General features: G+C 43.9%; 1 protein-coding gene across 2 annotated transcripts; it reads right to left on the minus strand.

Annotated features, from left to right (window-relative positions):
- Positions 1–951: 951 nt before the first annotated feature.
- LOC109879229 (cyclin-L1) lies at positions 952–12,601 on the minus strand. 2 transcript variants are annotated; one of them, XM_031791210.1, is made up of 11 exons: positions 12,209–12,601; positions 11,717–11,791; positions 11,309–11,421; positions 7,906–8,029; positions 7,547–7,611; positions 3,893–3,992; positions 3,489–3,593; positions 3,248–3,389; positions 2,949–3,060; positions 2,714–2,806; positions 952–1,901 (listed from the first exon to the last, which is right to left on the minus strand). In XM_031791210.1, exons 1-11 carry the CDS (start codon positions 12,446–12,448, stop codon positions 1,436–1,438), a joined length of 1,635 nt encoding a protein of 544 aa, XP_031647070.1. In that variant the 5' UTR covers positions 12,449–12,601; the 3' UTR covers positions 952–1,435. The 2 variants fall into 2 exon arrangements, with proteins under 2 accessions (XP_031647070.1, XP_031647071.1); XM_031791211.1 differs by having other exon boundaries at positions 7,906–8,026; positions 12,209–12,598.
- Positions 12,602–17,563: the final 4,962 nt, after the last annotated feature.

Raw genomic sequence — 17,563 nt, forward strand, 5'->3', positions numbered from 1 at the left:
GGAGTTACAATATTGTTAAAACCCACATCTATGAGCGTCTCTGCTATTAGCTTCAAGACTGACATTTGGACCAATGAGCATGCCTAGTCTGACAGCACAGTGGGTCAACAAGGATCTCGTACTGAGGAAAGCCGTATTGCTCAAGAATGTGCTGATTCTCAAACCGCTGCTGCCATTGAAATGGCATTTGAGAACATGTTTGATACTTGGAAACATGAACACACTCAATTTGAACAACTGACTCAAGAAATGAGCTCAACAGCATCTACAGTAGAAGTGATGCTGTCTGTCACGGCATTGAAACGCCTGCTCAACAAAACTGCCGACATACCTTACGGTTGAAACTCTATTAGAGGCTGTGAACAAGCGAATCGGTGGCATTCTCTCTGAGCCTCTGTGTCGCCACCATGCTGGGTACAAGGACCGCTACCTTGATGCAGACAGGGTTTACATGAAACGTTACCAAGCTGGACAAGATGGAAATGGACAGTGACAATGCGCAACGAGGAAGAGGCCGCGGACGGACAGAGCTGAAACCTCACTGGTTGACATGTATGATGAAATTCTGGTTGTGAATGAACAAAACAGCAAGTGAAAGAAATAGGTTTTGATCATGTTTTATTGGTAATGGGGACATGTAAATGTCAACAAAATTACTTTTTAGTCAGTGTTTCAACTATTTAACTGTACTAGAATGCATAAAAGGCCACAAAAAAAATTCAATAAGGGAATTGGGCGGGGGGGGGGGGTTCGGCAAAGACAATATTGGATATTGGTATCGTACAAAAATGTAGTTGAGTCATCCCTACTTTTGACCAATCACCTCAGAGCTGATCTGATTGGTTAGAGGAAAAAGATCAGAATTGGGCTCCCTGTGTGAACACCACCTACAGCAGATTGCAGCTTTTCATGACCTGTAGTCCAGAGTTACAAAAGAGAAGTGGAGTTAAATTGTCTTTTTTTATTTTTTTTTATTAAGTAAAAATCAGACATGAACACGTGCAGACTAAAAACCAGTGTAACAAATTCACCACGATCCTAAAAAGGTTCTGAAATCAAGAGTCTGCATTCAGCTGTAAAAAGATACAGCCTGTTTCTAGAGAAGCCCAGTAGTCCTTTGCTATCTGTACAGAACACTGCTTTAGATAAAACAAACAGAACCCGGTAGTCACTTCCTTCAGTCCACAAAGTCTTGAGGTCTTTCCTGAATTATTATTTTGTAGTACACGCATTCATTCCTTCTTCCACTGAAGAGTCGCTTTTATAAATCAAAGCGTTGTCACTAAATCAGCAGTTTTAACCATCTTTACACTGTAAATATGTTGTCTCCAAGTCCAGCATTTACATGTCAATTAAAACAGGTTTGAAAAGGAGGATTGTGGTAAAGCAGAACACAAAACTGCATTAAGGAGTGGAGGGGACTCCTGCCCCTGGTTCAGCGGCGATGGCGTCCGTGCCCTGAGTGTCCACCACTGCTGCTGCTATGGCGTTTGGTCTTGTGGGTGCGCGCCCTTTCTCGTTCGTACGACCTGGACCGCTCCCTCCTGTCTCCACGGTGATGTCCTCCCCCAGCCCCACCTCTCTCGTGCTTGTGCTTCTTGGCCGAAGAGAGGTCCGACGCGCTGCGGTCTCTGTCCCGCTCCCTCCCCCTCTCCCGTTCCCTCTCTCCTTTGCTGGCAGAGCGCGACCTTGACCTCTTCCTCTTGTGAGCCCCTCCGCCGCTGCTGCTATGACGACTCGATGGCTTGGGGTCGATGTTGCCATGGTGGCCGGGCTTTGGCTTGAGGTGTGGGAGGAGGAGGGGGGAGGACGGATGGCGTCGGGGTGAGGGGCTGCGGCTGTGAGAGCGACTGCGAGAACGAGAACTGTAGGTCCCAGAACGACTTCGCCGGCTGTTGTAACTGGAGAGAGTAAAGAAAAGAGTTAAGACTCCAGTTGAATATTACTACCAGTGTGACACTGGTTGTAAAATACAGTCTGTAAAGTACCGTCTGTAAAGTACATTCTATAAAATACTGTCTGTAAAGTACCGTCTGTAAAGTACATTCTATAAAATACTGTCTGTAAAGTACATTCTATAAAATACTGTCTGTAAAGTACATTCTATAAAATACTGTCTGTTAAAGTACCGTCTGTAAAGTAGCCCAGTAAACCGTCTGTAAAGTAGCGCAGTAAACCGTCTGTAAAGTAGCGCAGTAAACCGTCTGTAAAGTAGCGCAGTAAACCTTCTGCAAAGTAGCGCTGTAAAGTAGTGCAGTAAACCGTCTGTAAAGTAGCACAGTAAACCTTCTGTAAAGTAGCGCAGTAAACCGTCTGTAAAGTAGCATAGTAAACCTTCTGTAAAGTAGCGCAGTAAACCGTCTGTAAAGTAGCATAGTAAACCTTCTGTAAAGTAGCGCAGTAAACCGTCTGTAAAGTAGCGCAGTAAACCTTCTGTAAAGTAGCGCAGTAAACCGTCTGTAAAGTAGCACAGTAAACCGTCTGTAAAGTAGCACAGTAAACCGTCTGTAAAGTAGCGCAGTAAACCATCTGTAAAGTAGCGCAGTAAACCGTCTGTAAAGTACCGCTGTAAAGTACCTCAGTAAACCATCTGTAAAGTACCGCAGTAAACTGGCTGTAAAGTACCTCAGTAAACCATCTGTAAAGTACCGCAGTAAACTGGCTGTAAAGTACCGCAGTAAAGCAGACAATGAATGAAGTACTAAAGTCTTACTGTCTGCGTGGGGAGCGTGATCGCGAGCGAGTTCTGGAACGAGATCCACTCCTACTCCTGCTGTTTCTCCCAATCTTAGCCTCCTTCCTCAGCCTGACAGAGAGAGAGAAAGGAGAGTTGAAACGGTCCATTTCCATCAGGGGTGTGTTTAAAATGGGAAAATAAAGCCCTTTTCCTCCAGAACGAAAGGCCCTGCTGTGTTGAGTAGTTAAAGAGCTGTGTGCGTGTCCCTCACCCGTTGTGTGGGCTCTTGGAGCCCTGGGCTCTGCTGTCTGGCTCTTTCTTTACAGGTTTGAGAGCCTGGGGGTTGGGCGATTTGTCCTCCACCTTCACTATGTTGGGAGAACCTGGGTAACACATAACATGTCTTTAGACTGGGTGGTCCCCGTTTAGAAATGGAATATTATTGCACTACTGTGTTACTTTTTATTTTATTTTAAGTACTTATCTATGATGACTTGCCCACTTATTTAAAATTGGACAGCTATTGTCAACTCAGGCTTTAAATTGACAACTATGGTAAAGTAAACTCACAGGGTTTGGATCCAGGTGAGAAGCCTCCCAGGTTGGACAGAGCTGGGGTCCCATCGGGGTTCAACCCTTTAGCCTTCAGCTTGGCCTCCTGCAGAGACATCTTCCTCTTCTCCACTTCCTTCTCCAGGTGGTCATAGTCCGGCTGGTCGAGAGAATGTGACAGGGAGGGGTTAAGAAGGTACTGTGTGGTGGATTATGTTATACAGCAGGGTTGCTAGAAGGTTCGGGGGATGATATGTACCTTCTTCCTGGTGTACAGTTTGAGGGTGGTGATACAGATATCCTTGATCTCCTCCTCTGTGGCTCCAAACAGCAGGTACCAGTGAGGTCTGGACGGGAGAGGCATCTACAGACACACAGCACTTAGTTAATGATGGTAAACATTGGATTAGTAACCGAATGGTTGCAAGATCGAATCCCTGAGCTGACAAGGTAAAAATCTGTTGTTCTGCCCCCCCCCCCCCAACCCACTGTTCCTAGGCCGTCATTGAAAATAAGAATTTGTTCTTAACTGACTTGACTATTTAAAGAAAATAAAAATGGGATGGGTAGGGAACACCGTTTAAGAGACTCATCCTGTTACAGGAGAGATGTTGGGGGAAAAGTGGAAGACTAGAGATGGGGAGAAGACCAATCCAACAGTACCTGCAGAGCTCTGGCAGCCAGGTAGATGCAGGCACAGGCGATAGTTTCAGCTTGGAACCTCACAAACACATTGGTCCTGAGGCTGTCATTCATGTAGTTCCTACAAGACACAAGCAACATACAGAAACATAGCACCATCTCCTCCCAAACAGCCCATATCACAGTGGTCTGGGCAGTCACCAGCTGGTTCTCGAGAGCTACAGGGGTGCAAGTTTGTTCCAGCTTGACCATTAAATACTTGAACCGTGTGTTATTGCTCAGGTGAAACAAAAGCCTGTAAACTGCAGCTCTAGAGGACCACAGTTGATGACCATGCCAATAAAAGACAGATTTGTCTGACATAGTAACAGGCCAATGGTATGGAGACTAGTTTATCTTTGTCCTGCTACCTCTCTCTCTCTCTCTCTCAGGTGCATCCATGTTGGTGTTGAGCTGGACATGCAGCGTCACAGATGAAAGCTTGTACACAGGACAGTGCAAACGGGGCTAGAGCCCACAGCTCCTTACCGTAACAATAGGACGTCCAAAAGAAATGAAAACCACTCAAGTCCTATTTCAGAGGTGGACATGCGTCCTACTATTCAAATGTCTTTGGAAAGTGCACATGCAAACTGATGGTGAATGCAGAGCAGACCGAGGTGGAGGTGATCAGAGATATGATGCAGCCCTTTAGCAGGTCGCAGCCATAGAGGCAACAACTCATCTCTTGGCTGAGAGGAGAGATGGAAGTTTCCCTTAACCACAGCTCAAGGATGAGATTGGACAGGTCAGACTAGAGCTGTGGGATGGGATGGCATGCTGCACTCTAGTTAAGATATCATCTCTAAGTAGCTTTCAACTTGAACTCCCATCAAAAGGCCTACACAATGCTGTTATGTCGGGTAACAGGGTAGTAGTCGGAGTTTCAGTGACCCTGATAAAGCTATAGCTCAGGCAAGACATGGAAACATCTCACCGACAGACAATGGACATTTCTGATTGATGGTTTTGCCATCTAGCGAGCAGTCAGACAGACAAACTGAAACAGAAAGATGAGGGGGGGGGGGGGGGGTGACAGAACACTGCTGGTAGAACCCCTACCCACTCAAAACGTGTCCCCTTCAGGATTTAACTTCTTATGGCTGCAGGGGCAGTATTGATTCGCTTGGATGAAAGGTGCCCAGAGTAAACGGCCTGCTCCTCAGTCCCAGTTGCTAATATATGCATATTATTATTGGATAGAAAACACTCAGAAGTTTCTAAAACTGTTTGAATGATATCTGTGAGTATAACAGAAATCCAAACAAGGAAGTGGGAAATCTGAGGTCGGCCCATTTTCAACCCAGCCCCTATTGAATACACAGTGGGATATTGGTTATGTTGCACTTCCTAAGGCTTCCACTAGATGTCAACTGTCTTTAGAAACTTGAATGAGGCTTCTACCGTGGGGACGGATGAGAGCTGTTTGAGTCAGTGGTCTGGCAGAGAGCCAGGTCCTGGTCATGAGCATTTCACATGATAGCGACCTACGTTCCATGGCTTTTCTACAGACAATGGAATTCTCCAGATGGAAGATTATTGAAGATTTATGATAAAAACATCCTAAAGATTGATTCTATACTTAGTTTGAAATGTTTCTAGGACCTGTAAATATAACTTTTGGAAGTTTTCTGATGTCCGGCTGGAAGAGCGTTTGGATTTGTGCACTAAACGCCCCAACAAAAGTAGCTACTTGGACATAAATAATGGACATTATCGAACTAAATCAAACATTTAATGCGGAGCTGGGATTCCTGGGAGTGCATTGAAGATCAAAGGTAAGTGGATATTTATAATGTTATTTCTGATTTCTGTTGACTCCAACATGGCAGATCATTTATTTTTTCTTAGCGCCGTTCTCAGATTGCATGGTTTGCTTTTTCCGTAGTTTATTTGAAATCTGACACAGCGGTTGCAATTAAGGAGCGGTATATCTATATTTCCATGTCTAACAATTGTATTTTCATTGACATTTATAATGAGTATTTCTGTAAAATGACGTGGCTCTCTGCAATATCACCGGATGTTTTTGGAACTAGTGAACAATGTATACTGAGATTTATTTTAAATATAAATATGAACTTTATCAAACAAAACATACATGTATTGTGTCCTATGAGTGTCATCTGATGAAGATCAAAGGTTAGTGATTCATTTTCTCTATTTGTGCTTTTTGTGACTCGTCTCTTTGGCCGGACAACAAGATTACCTTCAAAACAGTATAAGATACTTGTATGTTTGAGGAATTTTAATTCTGAGATTTTTGTTGTTTTGAATTTGGCGCCCTGCACTCTCACTGGCTGTTGTCATATCGATCCCGTTAACGAGATTGCAGCCCTAAGAAGTTAATGGAAGCTGGGGCTGATAGTAAAGATTGGGGCGGCAGGGTAGCCTAGTGGTTAGAGCGTTGGACTAGTAACCGGAAGGTTTCAAGTTCAAACCCCCGAGCTGACAAGGTACAAATCTGTCGTTCTGCCCCTGAACACTGTTCCTAGGCCGTCATTGAAAATAAGAATTTGTTCTTAACTGACTTGCCTGGTTAAATAAAGGTAAAAAAAAGATATGCAAAAAAAGAAACGCATTGAAATCTAAACTGGGCTTCTCTGAATAGTCTGACTACATTTAGCCATTCCGAGCCAGTCCTGGAATGCGACTGGCATAGGGCGGCGCACAATTGGCCCAGCGTTGTCCGTGTTAAGGGAGGCTTTGGCCAGGGTATAATAATTTGTTCTTAACTGACTTGCCTAGTTAAATTAAAAATAAAAGTGGTCTGTCATACGATTTCAGATCAATTAAACATTATTCAGAAAACCAGCTCACACAGGCTTCCCTAGACTTGCTGAGGGTTTGAACTTTGGACTGGTGGACTACTGATAGATTACTGCAAAAAGTGGCCATTGGATATTGATGGGTGGCGAGACAGGTCCTTGGAGACAAAGCCTGAGCAGGATCAGCCTGTAAGACATGTCTGGAGACCACGTCAGTTTGGGAAAATCAAATAGACAGTTCAACAGTACACTTTAACTACTGCATCAAAAAGGCATACCCAGAAAACGGTTGAGTCAAAAAAAAATACTTCAGGATATGTTTACTTCAAATCTAGAGCAAGTAAACTAGAAAAAAAATATAAGTAGAATGCAATAGTTATCTATATAGCTATCTAGAAAAAAATTATACAACTTTAACCTAGGAAGCAAAACCCCAAAAATACAAATCCTTCTGGACACCCCCAAGAGAAAACAAGACGATGCTGGCAGTTGGGAAAGGCCCGCCCCCTTCAGTGAATCTCGGCAGAGAGCTCTCACTGGATTGGCTGTCTCCGAGAAGGGCAGCCAGCCAATGGGGGCGCTCCTGAGGTCATGTGGTTGGAGGAGCAGATTTCAGAGGTTCTTTATGAGACTTACCAGCATGGACTACCCTTTAATCAAAGAGTAGAGAGAAAGGACAAAGTTAAACTGAGTTCCCTGGGCACCAGAATCATAGACTAGAAATAGCCATGCATGGACAAGAGGATAACAAACAGGTCTCAATAAGACACTAATGAATCCATCAGAGAATAGAGGTTACAGAGGGTGATACAGCAGGTGTTTGTGACGTAGGGCACTGGGTTAGTTAGGGTACAGGCCATGTACTTACCAGGCGGTCTGGACCAGAGTCTGGTTCTTCTCACATTCCAGGACTTGCAGGTACATGACGATGATCTGGAAGAAGACCAGTTGACATTATGCAATAATCAACACGGTTTCACAATCACCAGGTGTGGGAGAATGCAAACCACCAGGCTGTACTGAGAAGAGAATGTTCTTGAACACCACAACTACAGCTGTCATGTGCGTCACACAAACTATCAATGACGTAATTGTAGTAGTGTAGTCTAATAGGTTGGCTTAATGCTAGTGTTGAGATAAATGTAGCTGTGACTTGAGCAAGAATAGCACCGGCTGGGTCTACAGTTGCACTGTATGTGTATTCTGAGCGATGTAACAGGGACTCACCTTGTGCGGGTGCTTGACGTGTACACAGAAGCCCAGCTCCTTCAGGATTCTCCGTTCAGCTTTGATCACTTGGTTTTTGGTATTAATGTAGTTCTGATCAAGAATCAATGAACTTGCACTCCTGCTTTATAAAAAGAATGAAAATAACCAAAAATGTTTTCCCCCCCTCAAAAACAGAAAGAAAGCACCCTTCTGCTTTCACTGACTGGTTCTCTTTCCCCCTTCAACCAACTAAAAGCAACAGGCCCAAATGGTTTTTTTTAGGGGGTTTGACTCCTGTGATTTCAGTGGAAGCTTTTGAGTTACACTGATCCATGTCTACCTCAAGTCACCATGCATCACAGCTTTCACAGAAATAAACAGAAACATCACCAAACAAGATGGTAAAAGCCTAGACTACCCGTTCTGTTCTTCCCCTTGTAATGGACTACCTGTTCTGTTCTTCCCCTTGTAATGGACTACCCGTTCTGTTCTTCCCCTTGTAATGGACTACCCGTTCTGTTCTTCCCCTTTTAATGGACTACCCGTTCTGTTCTTCCCCTTGTAATGGAATAACCTAGACTACCCGTTCTGTTCTTCCCCTTGTAATGGAATAACCTAGACTACCCGTTCTGTTCTTCCCCTTGTAATGGACTACCCGTTCTGTTCTTCCCCTTGTAATGGACTACCCGTTCTGTTCTTCCCCTTGTAATGGAATAACCGGGACTACCCGTTCTGTTCTTCCCCTTGTAATGGACTACCCGTTCTGTTCTTCCCCTTGTAATGGAATAACCTGGACTACCCGTTCTGTTCTTCCCTTTGTAATGGAATAACCTAGACTACCCGTTCTGTTCTTCCCCTTGTAATGGACTACCCGTTCTGTTCTTCCCCTTGTAATGGAATAACCGGGACTACCCGTTCTGTTCTTCCCCTTGTAAGGGACTACCCGTTCTGTTCTTCCCCTTGTAATGGAATAACCTGGACTACCCGTTCTGTTCTTCCCTTTGTAATGGAATAACCTAGACTACCCGTTCTGTTCTTCCCCTTGTAATGGACTACCCGTTCTGTTCTTCCCCTTGTAATGGAATAACCTGGACTACCCGTTCTGTTCTTCCCCTTGTAATGGAATAACCTGGACTACCCGTTCTGTTCTTCCCCTTGTAATGGAATAACCTGGACTACCCGTTCTGTTCTTCCCCTTGTAATGGAATAACCTGGACTACCCGTTCTGTTCTTCCCCTTGTAATGGAATAACCTGGACTACCCGTTCTGTTCTTCCCCTTGTAATGGAATAACCTGGACTACCCGTTCTGTTCTTCCCCTTGTAATGGAATAACCTGGACTACCCCGACTTCAGTCGCATAGTCACCCAACTAAGAAGCCTTACAAGCAAAACATGCACTTTCACCATGTTATGGAAAGAAAATACTTCAGGTACGGCCTACATTACGATTTACTTACAAAACGAGTACTTAAAAACACACCATTTGTAAGAAAATGGACTAACGGATTTTGGTCATCACCGTCTATAGACTCATATTGTGTCTAAAAACAGATTTTGATGTATACTTTACTTAACCAGGGAAGTCACATTGAGATCGCCATCTCTTCTTCAAGTGAAACCTGATTACAGAAAGCACTACTCCAGGAAGTATGTAAAGGACCCCATCATCTCTGTTAACCCAGATAAATAAATAGACAGTGCACTAACGCAGCACGGATCTCACGATCCCTTCAAAACAGGCAGATCAGTCTACAGGAGATTAAGGACCGCACATCAGAAATGCAAGAGAGGTACCATTTTTATATGGTCCTCTGATATGACATGGTAGCAACGTGACCGTACCCATCTAGTACTCTGATATGACAAGGTAGCAACGTGACCGTACCCATCTAGTCCTCTGATATGACATGTTAGCAACGTGACCGTACCCACCTAGTCCTCTGATATGACATGGTAGCAACGTGACCGTACCCATCTAGTCCTCTGATATGACATGGTAGCAACGTGACCGTACCCATCTAGTCCTCTGATATGACATGGTAGCAACATGACCGTACCCACCTAGTCCTCTGATATGACAAGGGGGTAACATGACTGTAGCTAATACTTCTGGACACTAGATCTGTCAGAATTAAAAACATTTAACGGAACAGTTATCAGAACAAACATGACCAAAGCTGCTATTAAAACGTGCATGTCATGGCAGTCTACTTTGTCTTTACAAAAGCAAGTTTGTATTTACTAATTTCCTTACTTCAGGGGTAGTCTAGCCAGGATGAGATGAACAGTTCATGTTTCCAAGCTACTACAAAAGCTGCAGTCAGGCAGCAGATGTACTGGGTTATATCTACTCCAAAGACTGACTGTTCAGTTTAGCATACAATGGTCAATTTCCAAGACAAAAACTGTTTCCTCCAAACAAAACTCTCAAAAAAATATATTTTTAAAAGAGTCTGGGAAGCCCTGCGTATGTCCATCAATTACAGGTGATGTATTTTCATTAAAACTCAACCCACCCACCTCTTAAATGTATCACATCCCCTCAATATTAAATCTAGATAGGAAACGAATGCACGTGAACAATTGTACAAATGTTCTAAGGGGGATTTTTTTTTCAAAGTGATATTTCTGTAAAAGCCGTGAATGCCATTTGGTGAATGAGGGAGGTTGCTCTGTAGTACACACAGTATGTAGTGTTTGAGCTACGTTACCAGAGGGTCCACAAACACCAAAAGCTTAGACTGAGACAAAGGAGTCCAAGGCTCCCAGCCTAGGACCTGCGGCCAACCTGTCCTCCCCGATCCCAGTGCACCGCAGTGACTCACACCACGGGCGTCTCCCAGGGGAGGGGGGGTGACACCTCGCTCATGGTTGTCATGCCGACTGCTTCATCTCTACGTACCATTCCACATCACCCAGGCTTTGGTAAATGTAGCTGGTCGCTGTTAGTTGGTTGCAAGGGAAAAGAGAACCCAAGTTAATACCACAGCCTTAGAATTGGAAATGAACAGATTATTCTGGTCAAAGACACACTCGTCTAGCAGTGTGTCCTGTCTTCTGGTGCCTAGTAGTTCTCTCTCTTGGCAACCAACAGTTATTTAGGTTAGAGGTGCTAATGTATCACCTTTCACTGATCTACTTGTCTATGCATGTAGCTGTGAATATAATGTTGTAACTACCATTGATCAGAGATGAGGAAACTGAAACGTTTTAGAGTATGGTTTAGAGAGCATGGATCAACAAAGGGCATTTTTTTCCCACATTCATACATCAGAGCATCATACAAGATACTTAAAACATAGTTACTAATTAATATAATGCAAGATGAATATACTTGCATTTTTCACAAATGGTTAAAGTACAATTAAAAGAGATGTAAGACCGGCAGAAACAAAGGATAGTTTCTATATGGATGCTTACCTTTTGCCTCTGTGACTCTGTTTTAAATGGTGAAAAACATTGATGACGTCTCTGAATCGTCGTGGCGCTTCCTCGATCTTGGAAGCCAAGTTGACACAGGCCATTGCAACAATCTGGGGACACAAGAATAAAAAGATTTACAGTATGATGCAAGATGTGGTTAGCTAGCAAAACACTAGCATTACTCTGAGGCGTTGCAACGATTACGTCACCTAAAGTGACAAGCTAGCTGCAATGACTATGAAACAGTTTCAAAACAGGCCTGGTTACGTGCCACAATCCAGCTACGCTACTGTAAATTACAATATGGCCGCCAACGTAAACGTTTTCTACACACACTACCCGGTGCCGATGCTAAACTACCTAATGTTGTACTGCTAATTTGCCGAAAAAGACAACTTGACTTACCTCAAAACTGTGTTTGACAAATGATTTTGAGTAGAAAAAACGATGAAAAAGAACTTGACCCGTTGCCATTGCCACCTGTAAGGTAAAGAACAATAAATTAATACGACAGTTTTATGTCACGTTAAATGGAATTCATAAATAGATATCAGCCATTTTGTTCTTGTCATCCCACGGCCGTTATCCTGCTGTAAGCGCAGCACACGTTTAAATCAACTACTTATTCAAATAAGTAAAATTTGTAACTGAAAATTGCACTAAATAACACGGTTGTACACATGATTCGACAAAAATGGACCAAATTAGTCTACCAGATTATGCTAATAAATAAGTTAACTAGCTAGCTGTGAGCGAACGTTAGCCTTGGGCATTTCCCGGCCTTGCTTGGCCTTATTTTGACGGGTTATATAAACAAAGATGCGATAAACAACAACCGCTATGGTACTTATGTTTTTCATAAGATAACGATACTGGATGTTAATTTTGAATGTTTACCTGTGGCAAGCGTAGAAGAATACCAGCCGATTGAATTAGCTCGCAACCCAGGATACGGAGGTCGGTCTCCGTGTGCAGGTCGAGGCCATCGAGCATAGACGGGGTTGGCTGAAGCCTTTCCTCTGGTATAAGAGAGTTGCTGATAGTGAGGACAACTTCAGAATAAACTCTGTCGCCGATAAGGATCCCATCACTATTCGTGGATGTGTTAGGGACAGCGGAGAGGGGACCAGCGGCCATCTTCGTCACAAATGAAAGCAGTAAACGACACAACAACGCCGCAGAGACAGCTTCAACCACCGAGGAAAGGAAGGAGCGGAGCAAATCGATGACGTCAGCGCACGGTCGAACTACGAACAGTGTACATACGCGGGACTTTACGTGACAATAAGTAAATAGTTCCAAGCAATCATATATTTTCCTGAAGTGCCTTTACGGCATTTTTTTTTGTTACACGATAGGTTATACTATTGGTCATATAATTGTGAATACAGTTTGATGTATAATCCCATGGGAATGGGTGATGCAAGGGACAATTAGCAAGCTGTCTGGAATTTCCCGATGACGATGATTCTGGGAACTCTTTCTTTGTATAGCGTTGGAACATATCCATCCGCCGTCATACACCGCAACGATGTTTCAAAAGGCAACAGGTCTGAGACTTCCGTCCCCTTCCTTACGTGATAGCAGTCAGACAGAACAGTGCTTCCGCTTAGCGCTCTCACCAGTGAATCCTGTGTGGTTCTCAGTGAATACACTGGGGTAGAACCACAAATTGAAACGTCTTTGGTAGAACATTTAAGGTGCGGGTAGTCAGTTCTAGAGTCGTTCCATGTAATTTCAGCAAGCCATGACACCCACCATCTCAGATTGTTCTGAAATTGTTTATGTAGTTAGTAACATATATTATTAGCATTCCTGAAACATGTAGTTGAAATATACCTTTATCTCTGAACAATGAAGCTAATTGATAGCACCCAAATTGGCCATTTTAATTTATAGGATTCAGATAATATTCAAAAAATATAGTACCTAACATCTGGTTTGGATCAAACTTCTTCCTACCAATGAGTAAGACATGAGGAATCCCCCCTCCCCCTATATTTCAAAAACTACCTACAGACCCCCATGCCAATCCAACCCCAACAACCAGTATCAGTTCTCTATGTTAGACAAGTAGTATGAAGTTAAGGCTTGGAGTATTGCTTCTCCATACTATGTAATGTATTCCCTGTGAATCTGGTGATGTTTTTCATCCCTGTTCAGAGAAATTAGTCACTGAAGTTGCTTATATGTTTTGACCACTAGATACTGCTGTTCCTGATATATCCCCACACTTTTTTAAATCCATTTTTGCTGGTCTCGTGTTTATTAAATAGATCCCAACATTTCCTATGTAATTTTGGGTAGAAAACCAATAGATTTAGTATGTTGAAAATAAATGTTCATTCCTCCATGAAATAAATACAGTGTTAGTGTATTTAGCTGACTGATTGCAGTCCGCCGTGGTGCAGACACCATCTAAAGGGAAAAGTATAGAGTATACTATATCAGATCACAGCGTACATCCCTGCCCTCTCACATCTCTATCTCTCCCTCACATCTCTTTCTCTCTCACCACTTTCTCTCTCTCCCACATCTCTTCCTTTCTCTCTCCCTCACGTCTTTCTCTCTCCCTCTGACATCTCTTTCTCTCCCTCTGACATCTCTTTCTCTCTCCCTCATGTCTCTTTCTCTCTCACATCTTTCTCTCCCTCTCACATATCTTTCTCGCTCTCTCACCTCTCTCTCTCTCTTGCACACACACACACACACACACACACACACACACACACACACACACACACACACACACACACACACACACACACACACACACACACACACACACACACACACACACACACACACACACACACAATAAGATTAGTTAGAGTAAACTACATGCTGTTTTCCACTTTTCATTTCCATGCCTTATTGTTGGTTATGTGGAGTGTGAGTTGGCAACTTGGCTGTAATGCTGTGCGGGTGCGTAGGTGGATAGACAAGTATCTTCCCAATCTGCCTCTGTACTGCTATCCATCTCCAGGAACATACAGGCTGAAATAAACAGATTATTCATTCAACAGATTGTCCTCATTGAACAGCTAAGTGGAGATAGAACGTTCCTCCATGCACATCCATTTAGCTGTCAAGGGTTGGCAGGTTCCTCACAGCTTCCATCAGAAGACGCACAAGGTGTTCTTTCTTCTCAGCCAGAAGCAGTTAGAGAGGTGTTGTTTGCACCTTCCATGGGAGATCTGTAATGTTGGTATTTAAACTGCGACCACAGCCGAAAGGAACAGAGCTGTCTGGGCATGTTTTAAAGTATATCTACTCCTATCAGTTTTCTAAGTTCTCCTGACGGTTTCCTCCTTACTTTTCTATCATCAGATGTCTCGTAGAATCACAGGGGAAAAGAGAGAAAAAGTATAGATCTCATTGGAGAAAATCCATAATCCTATGCAATTCCTTTGAGGTGTAGATGGTTACCATTTACTGATGGATGTGGTAGTTATTCAGGTATTCCCCTGACAGACCGACTGTTTACCTTTACCAGTTGGTTACCTTTTCAGTTTATTTGTTCATTTATTTATGAGTGTTTTGTATAATCAGTTGAGAGCTGTAATCTACCATAGTACTAGAGGCCTGCCCTATATCATAGCCCTATATCTTAGCCCCATATCTTAACCCTATATCATAGCCCTATATCTTAGCCCCATATCTTAACCCTATATCATAGCCCTATATCTCAACCCTATATCTTAGCCCTATATCTTAGCCCCATATCTTAACCCTATATCATAACCCTATATCTTAACCCTATATCATAACCCTATATCATAACCCCATATCATAACCCCATATCTTAACCCTATATCATAGCCCTATATCTTAGCCCCATATCTTAACCCTATATCATAGCCCTATATCTCAACCCTATATCTTAGCCCTATATCTTAGCCCCATATCTTAACCCTATATCATAACCCTATATCTTAACCCTATATCATAACCCTATATCATAACCCCATATCATAACCCCATATCTTAACCCTATATCTTAACCCTATATCTTAGCTCTATATCTTAGCCCCATATCTTAACCCTATATCTTAACCCTATATCATAACCCTATATCTTAACCCTATATCATAACTCTGGATATTACAGGTCACACAGAGGTTGCTCTGCCAATGCATGATGAAAGTCAATCTGACAGCTTGACAGAAGGAATGACAGCCATTTTGTTCTTCGAGCACAATGCTTATACGATGACAGTTGGACACAGAATTCTCCAATCGTCTCACACATCAGCAATATTGGGCCGGGGCCCCAATGTCAATGCTCAGGCAAAAACGAACAGAAGCAATACTATATAATTCTAATGCTAATGGTGAGATGGAGGACAGGGATAGTAGAGGGATAGTAGACAGTAGAGGGCGACAGAGTACAGAAGATGGAGACGTTTCTCAGTGAATGTGCAGCCAGGTCACCCTTGATACAAATCAGTATTAGAAGTTCATCCATGCCTGAGGACGTCAGTCGATGACGTGAATAGCGGCCAATAGGGGCAACAGTGAGCGCTGTTCCCTTCAAGTAGGTTTCTGTTTTGCTAAGGGTGTTATGGATGAGGACGATGTGCTGGGGTGTTATGGATGAGGACGGTGTGCTGGGGTGTTATGGATGAGGACGACGTGCTGGGGTGTTATGGATGAGGACGGTGCGCTGGGGTGTTATGGATGAGGATGACGTGCTGGGGTGTTATGGATGAGTCACTGGCTTGCTGGGGCTCTCTCATGCCGTCCCTGGAGGGGGTGCGTCACCTGAGTGGGTTGATTCACTGTTGTGGTCATCCTGTCTGGGTTGGCGCCCCCCCCCCCCCCCCCCTTGGGTTGTGCCGTGGCGGAGATCTTTGTGGGCTATACTCAGCCTTGTCTCAGGATGGTAGGTTGGTGGTTGAAGATATCCCTCTAGTGGTGTGGGGGCTGTGCTTTGGCAAAGTGGGTGGGGTTATATCCTTCCTGTTTGGCCCTGTCCGGGGGTGTACTCGGATGGGGCCACAGTGTCTCCTGACCCCTCCTGTCTCAGCCTCCAGTATTTATGCTGCAGTAGTTTATGTGTCGGGGGGCTGGGGTCAGTTTGTTATATCTGGAGTACTTCTCCTGTCCTATTCGGTGTCCTGTGTGAATCTAAGTGTGCGTTCTCTAATTCTCTCCTTCTCTCTTTCTTTCTCTCTCTCGGAGGACCTGAGCCCTAGGACCATGCCCCAGGACTACCTGACATGATGACTCCTTGCTGTCCCCAGTCCACCTGGCCATGCTGCTGTTCCAGTTTCAACTGACCTGAGCCCTAGGACCATGCCCCAGGACTACCTGACATGATGACTCCTTGCTGTCCCCAGTCTACCTGGCCATGCTGCTGCTCCAGTTTCAACTTCCACCTGACTGTGCTGCTGCTCTAGTTTCAACTGTTCTGCCTTATTATTATTCGACCATGCTGGTCATTTATGAACATTGAACATCTTGACCATGTTCTGTTATAATCTCCACCCGGCACAGCCAGAAGAGGACTGGCCACCCCACATAGCCTGGTTCCTCTCTAGGTTTCTTCCTAGGTATTGGCCTTTCTAGGGAGTTTTTCCTAGCCACCGTGCTTCTCCACCTGCATTGCTTGCTGTTTGGGGTTTTAGGCTGGGTTTCTGTACAGCACTTTGAGATATCAGCTGATGTACGAAGGGCTATATAAATAAATTTGATTTGATTTGATTTGATTTGACGGTGTGCTGGGGTGTTATGGGTGAGGATGACGTGCTGGGGTGTTATGGTTGAGGACGATGTGCTGGGGTGTTATAGATGAGGACGATGTGCTGGGGTGTTATGGATGAGGATGATGTGCTGGGGTGTTATGGATGAGGACGGTGTGCTGGGGTGTTATGGATGAGGACGGTGTGCTGGGGTGTAATGGATGAGGATGGTGGATGGTCGTCGTCTGCCTCCGGTACAAAATGTTGCATGTTTGAATCCAGTGACAGAAAGTTGTTTTGGAGATTTTTGTTTTAAGCCTCTCCCAAACCTTAACCCTTAGGGGATGGCAGATGGGGGTAAGCATCTGCCTCTAGTGCCAAAGATTGCATGTTTGAATCCAGTGACAGAAAGCTATTTTTGTTTTAAGGCTATCCCAAACCTTAACCCTTACCTTAACCATTCAGAGCTACAGTGCCTTGCGAAAGTATTCGGCCCCCTTGAACTTTGCGACCTTTAGCCACATTTCAGGCTTCAAACATAAAGATATAAAACTGTATTTTTTTGTGAA

The sequence above is a fragment of the Oncorhynchus kisutch genome, linkage group LG15, assembly GCF_002021735.2.
Source record: "Oncorhynchus kisutch isolate 150728-3 linkage group LG15, Okis_V2, whole genome shotgun sequence".
In the NCBI taxonomy this organism is placed as follows: Eukaryota; Metazoa; Chordata; class Actinopteri; order Salmoniformes; family Salmonidae; genus Oncorhynchus; species Oncorhynchus kisutch.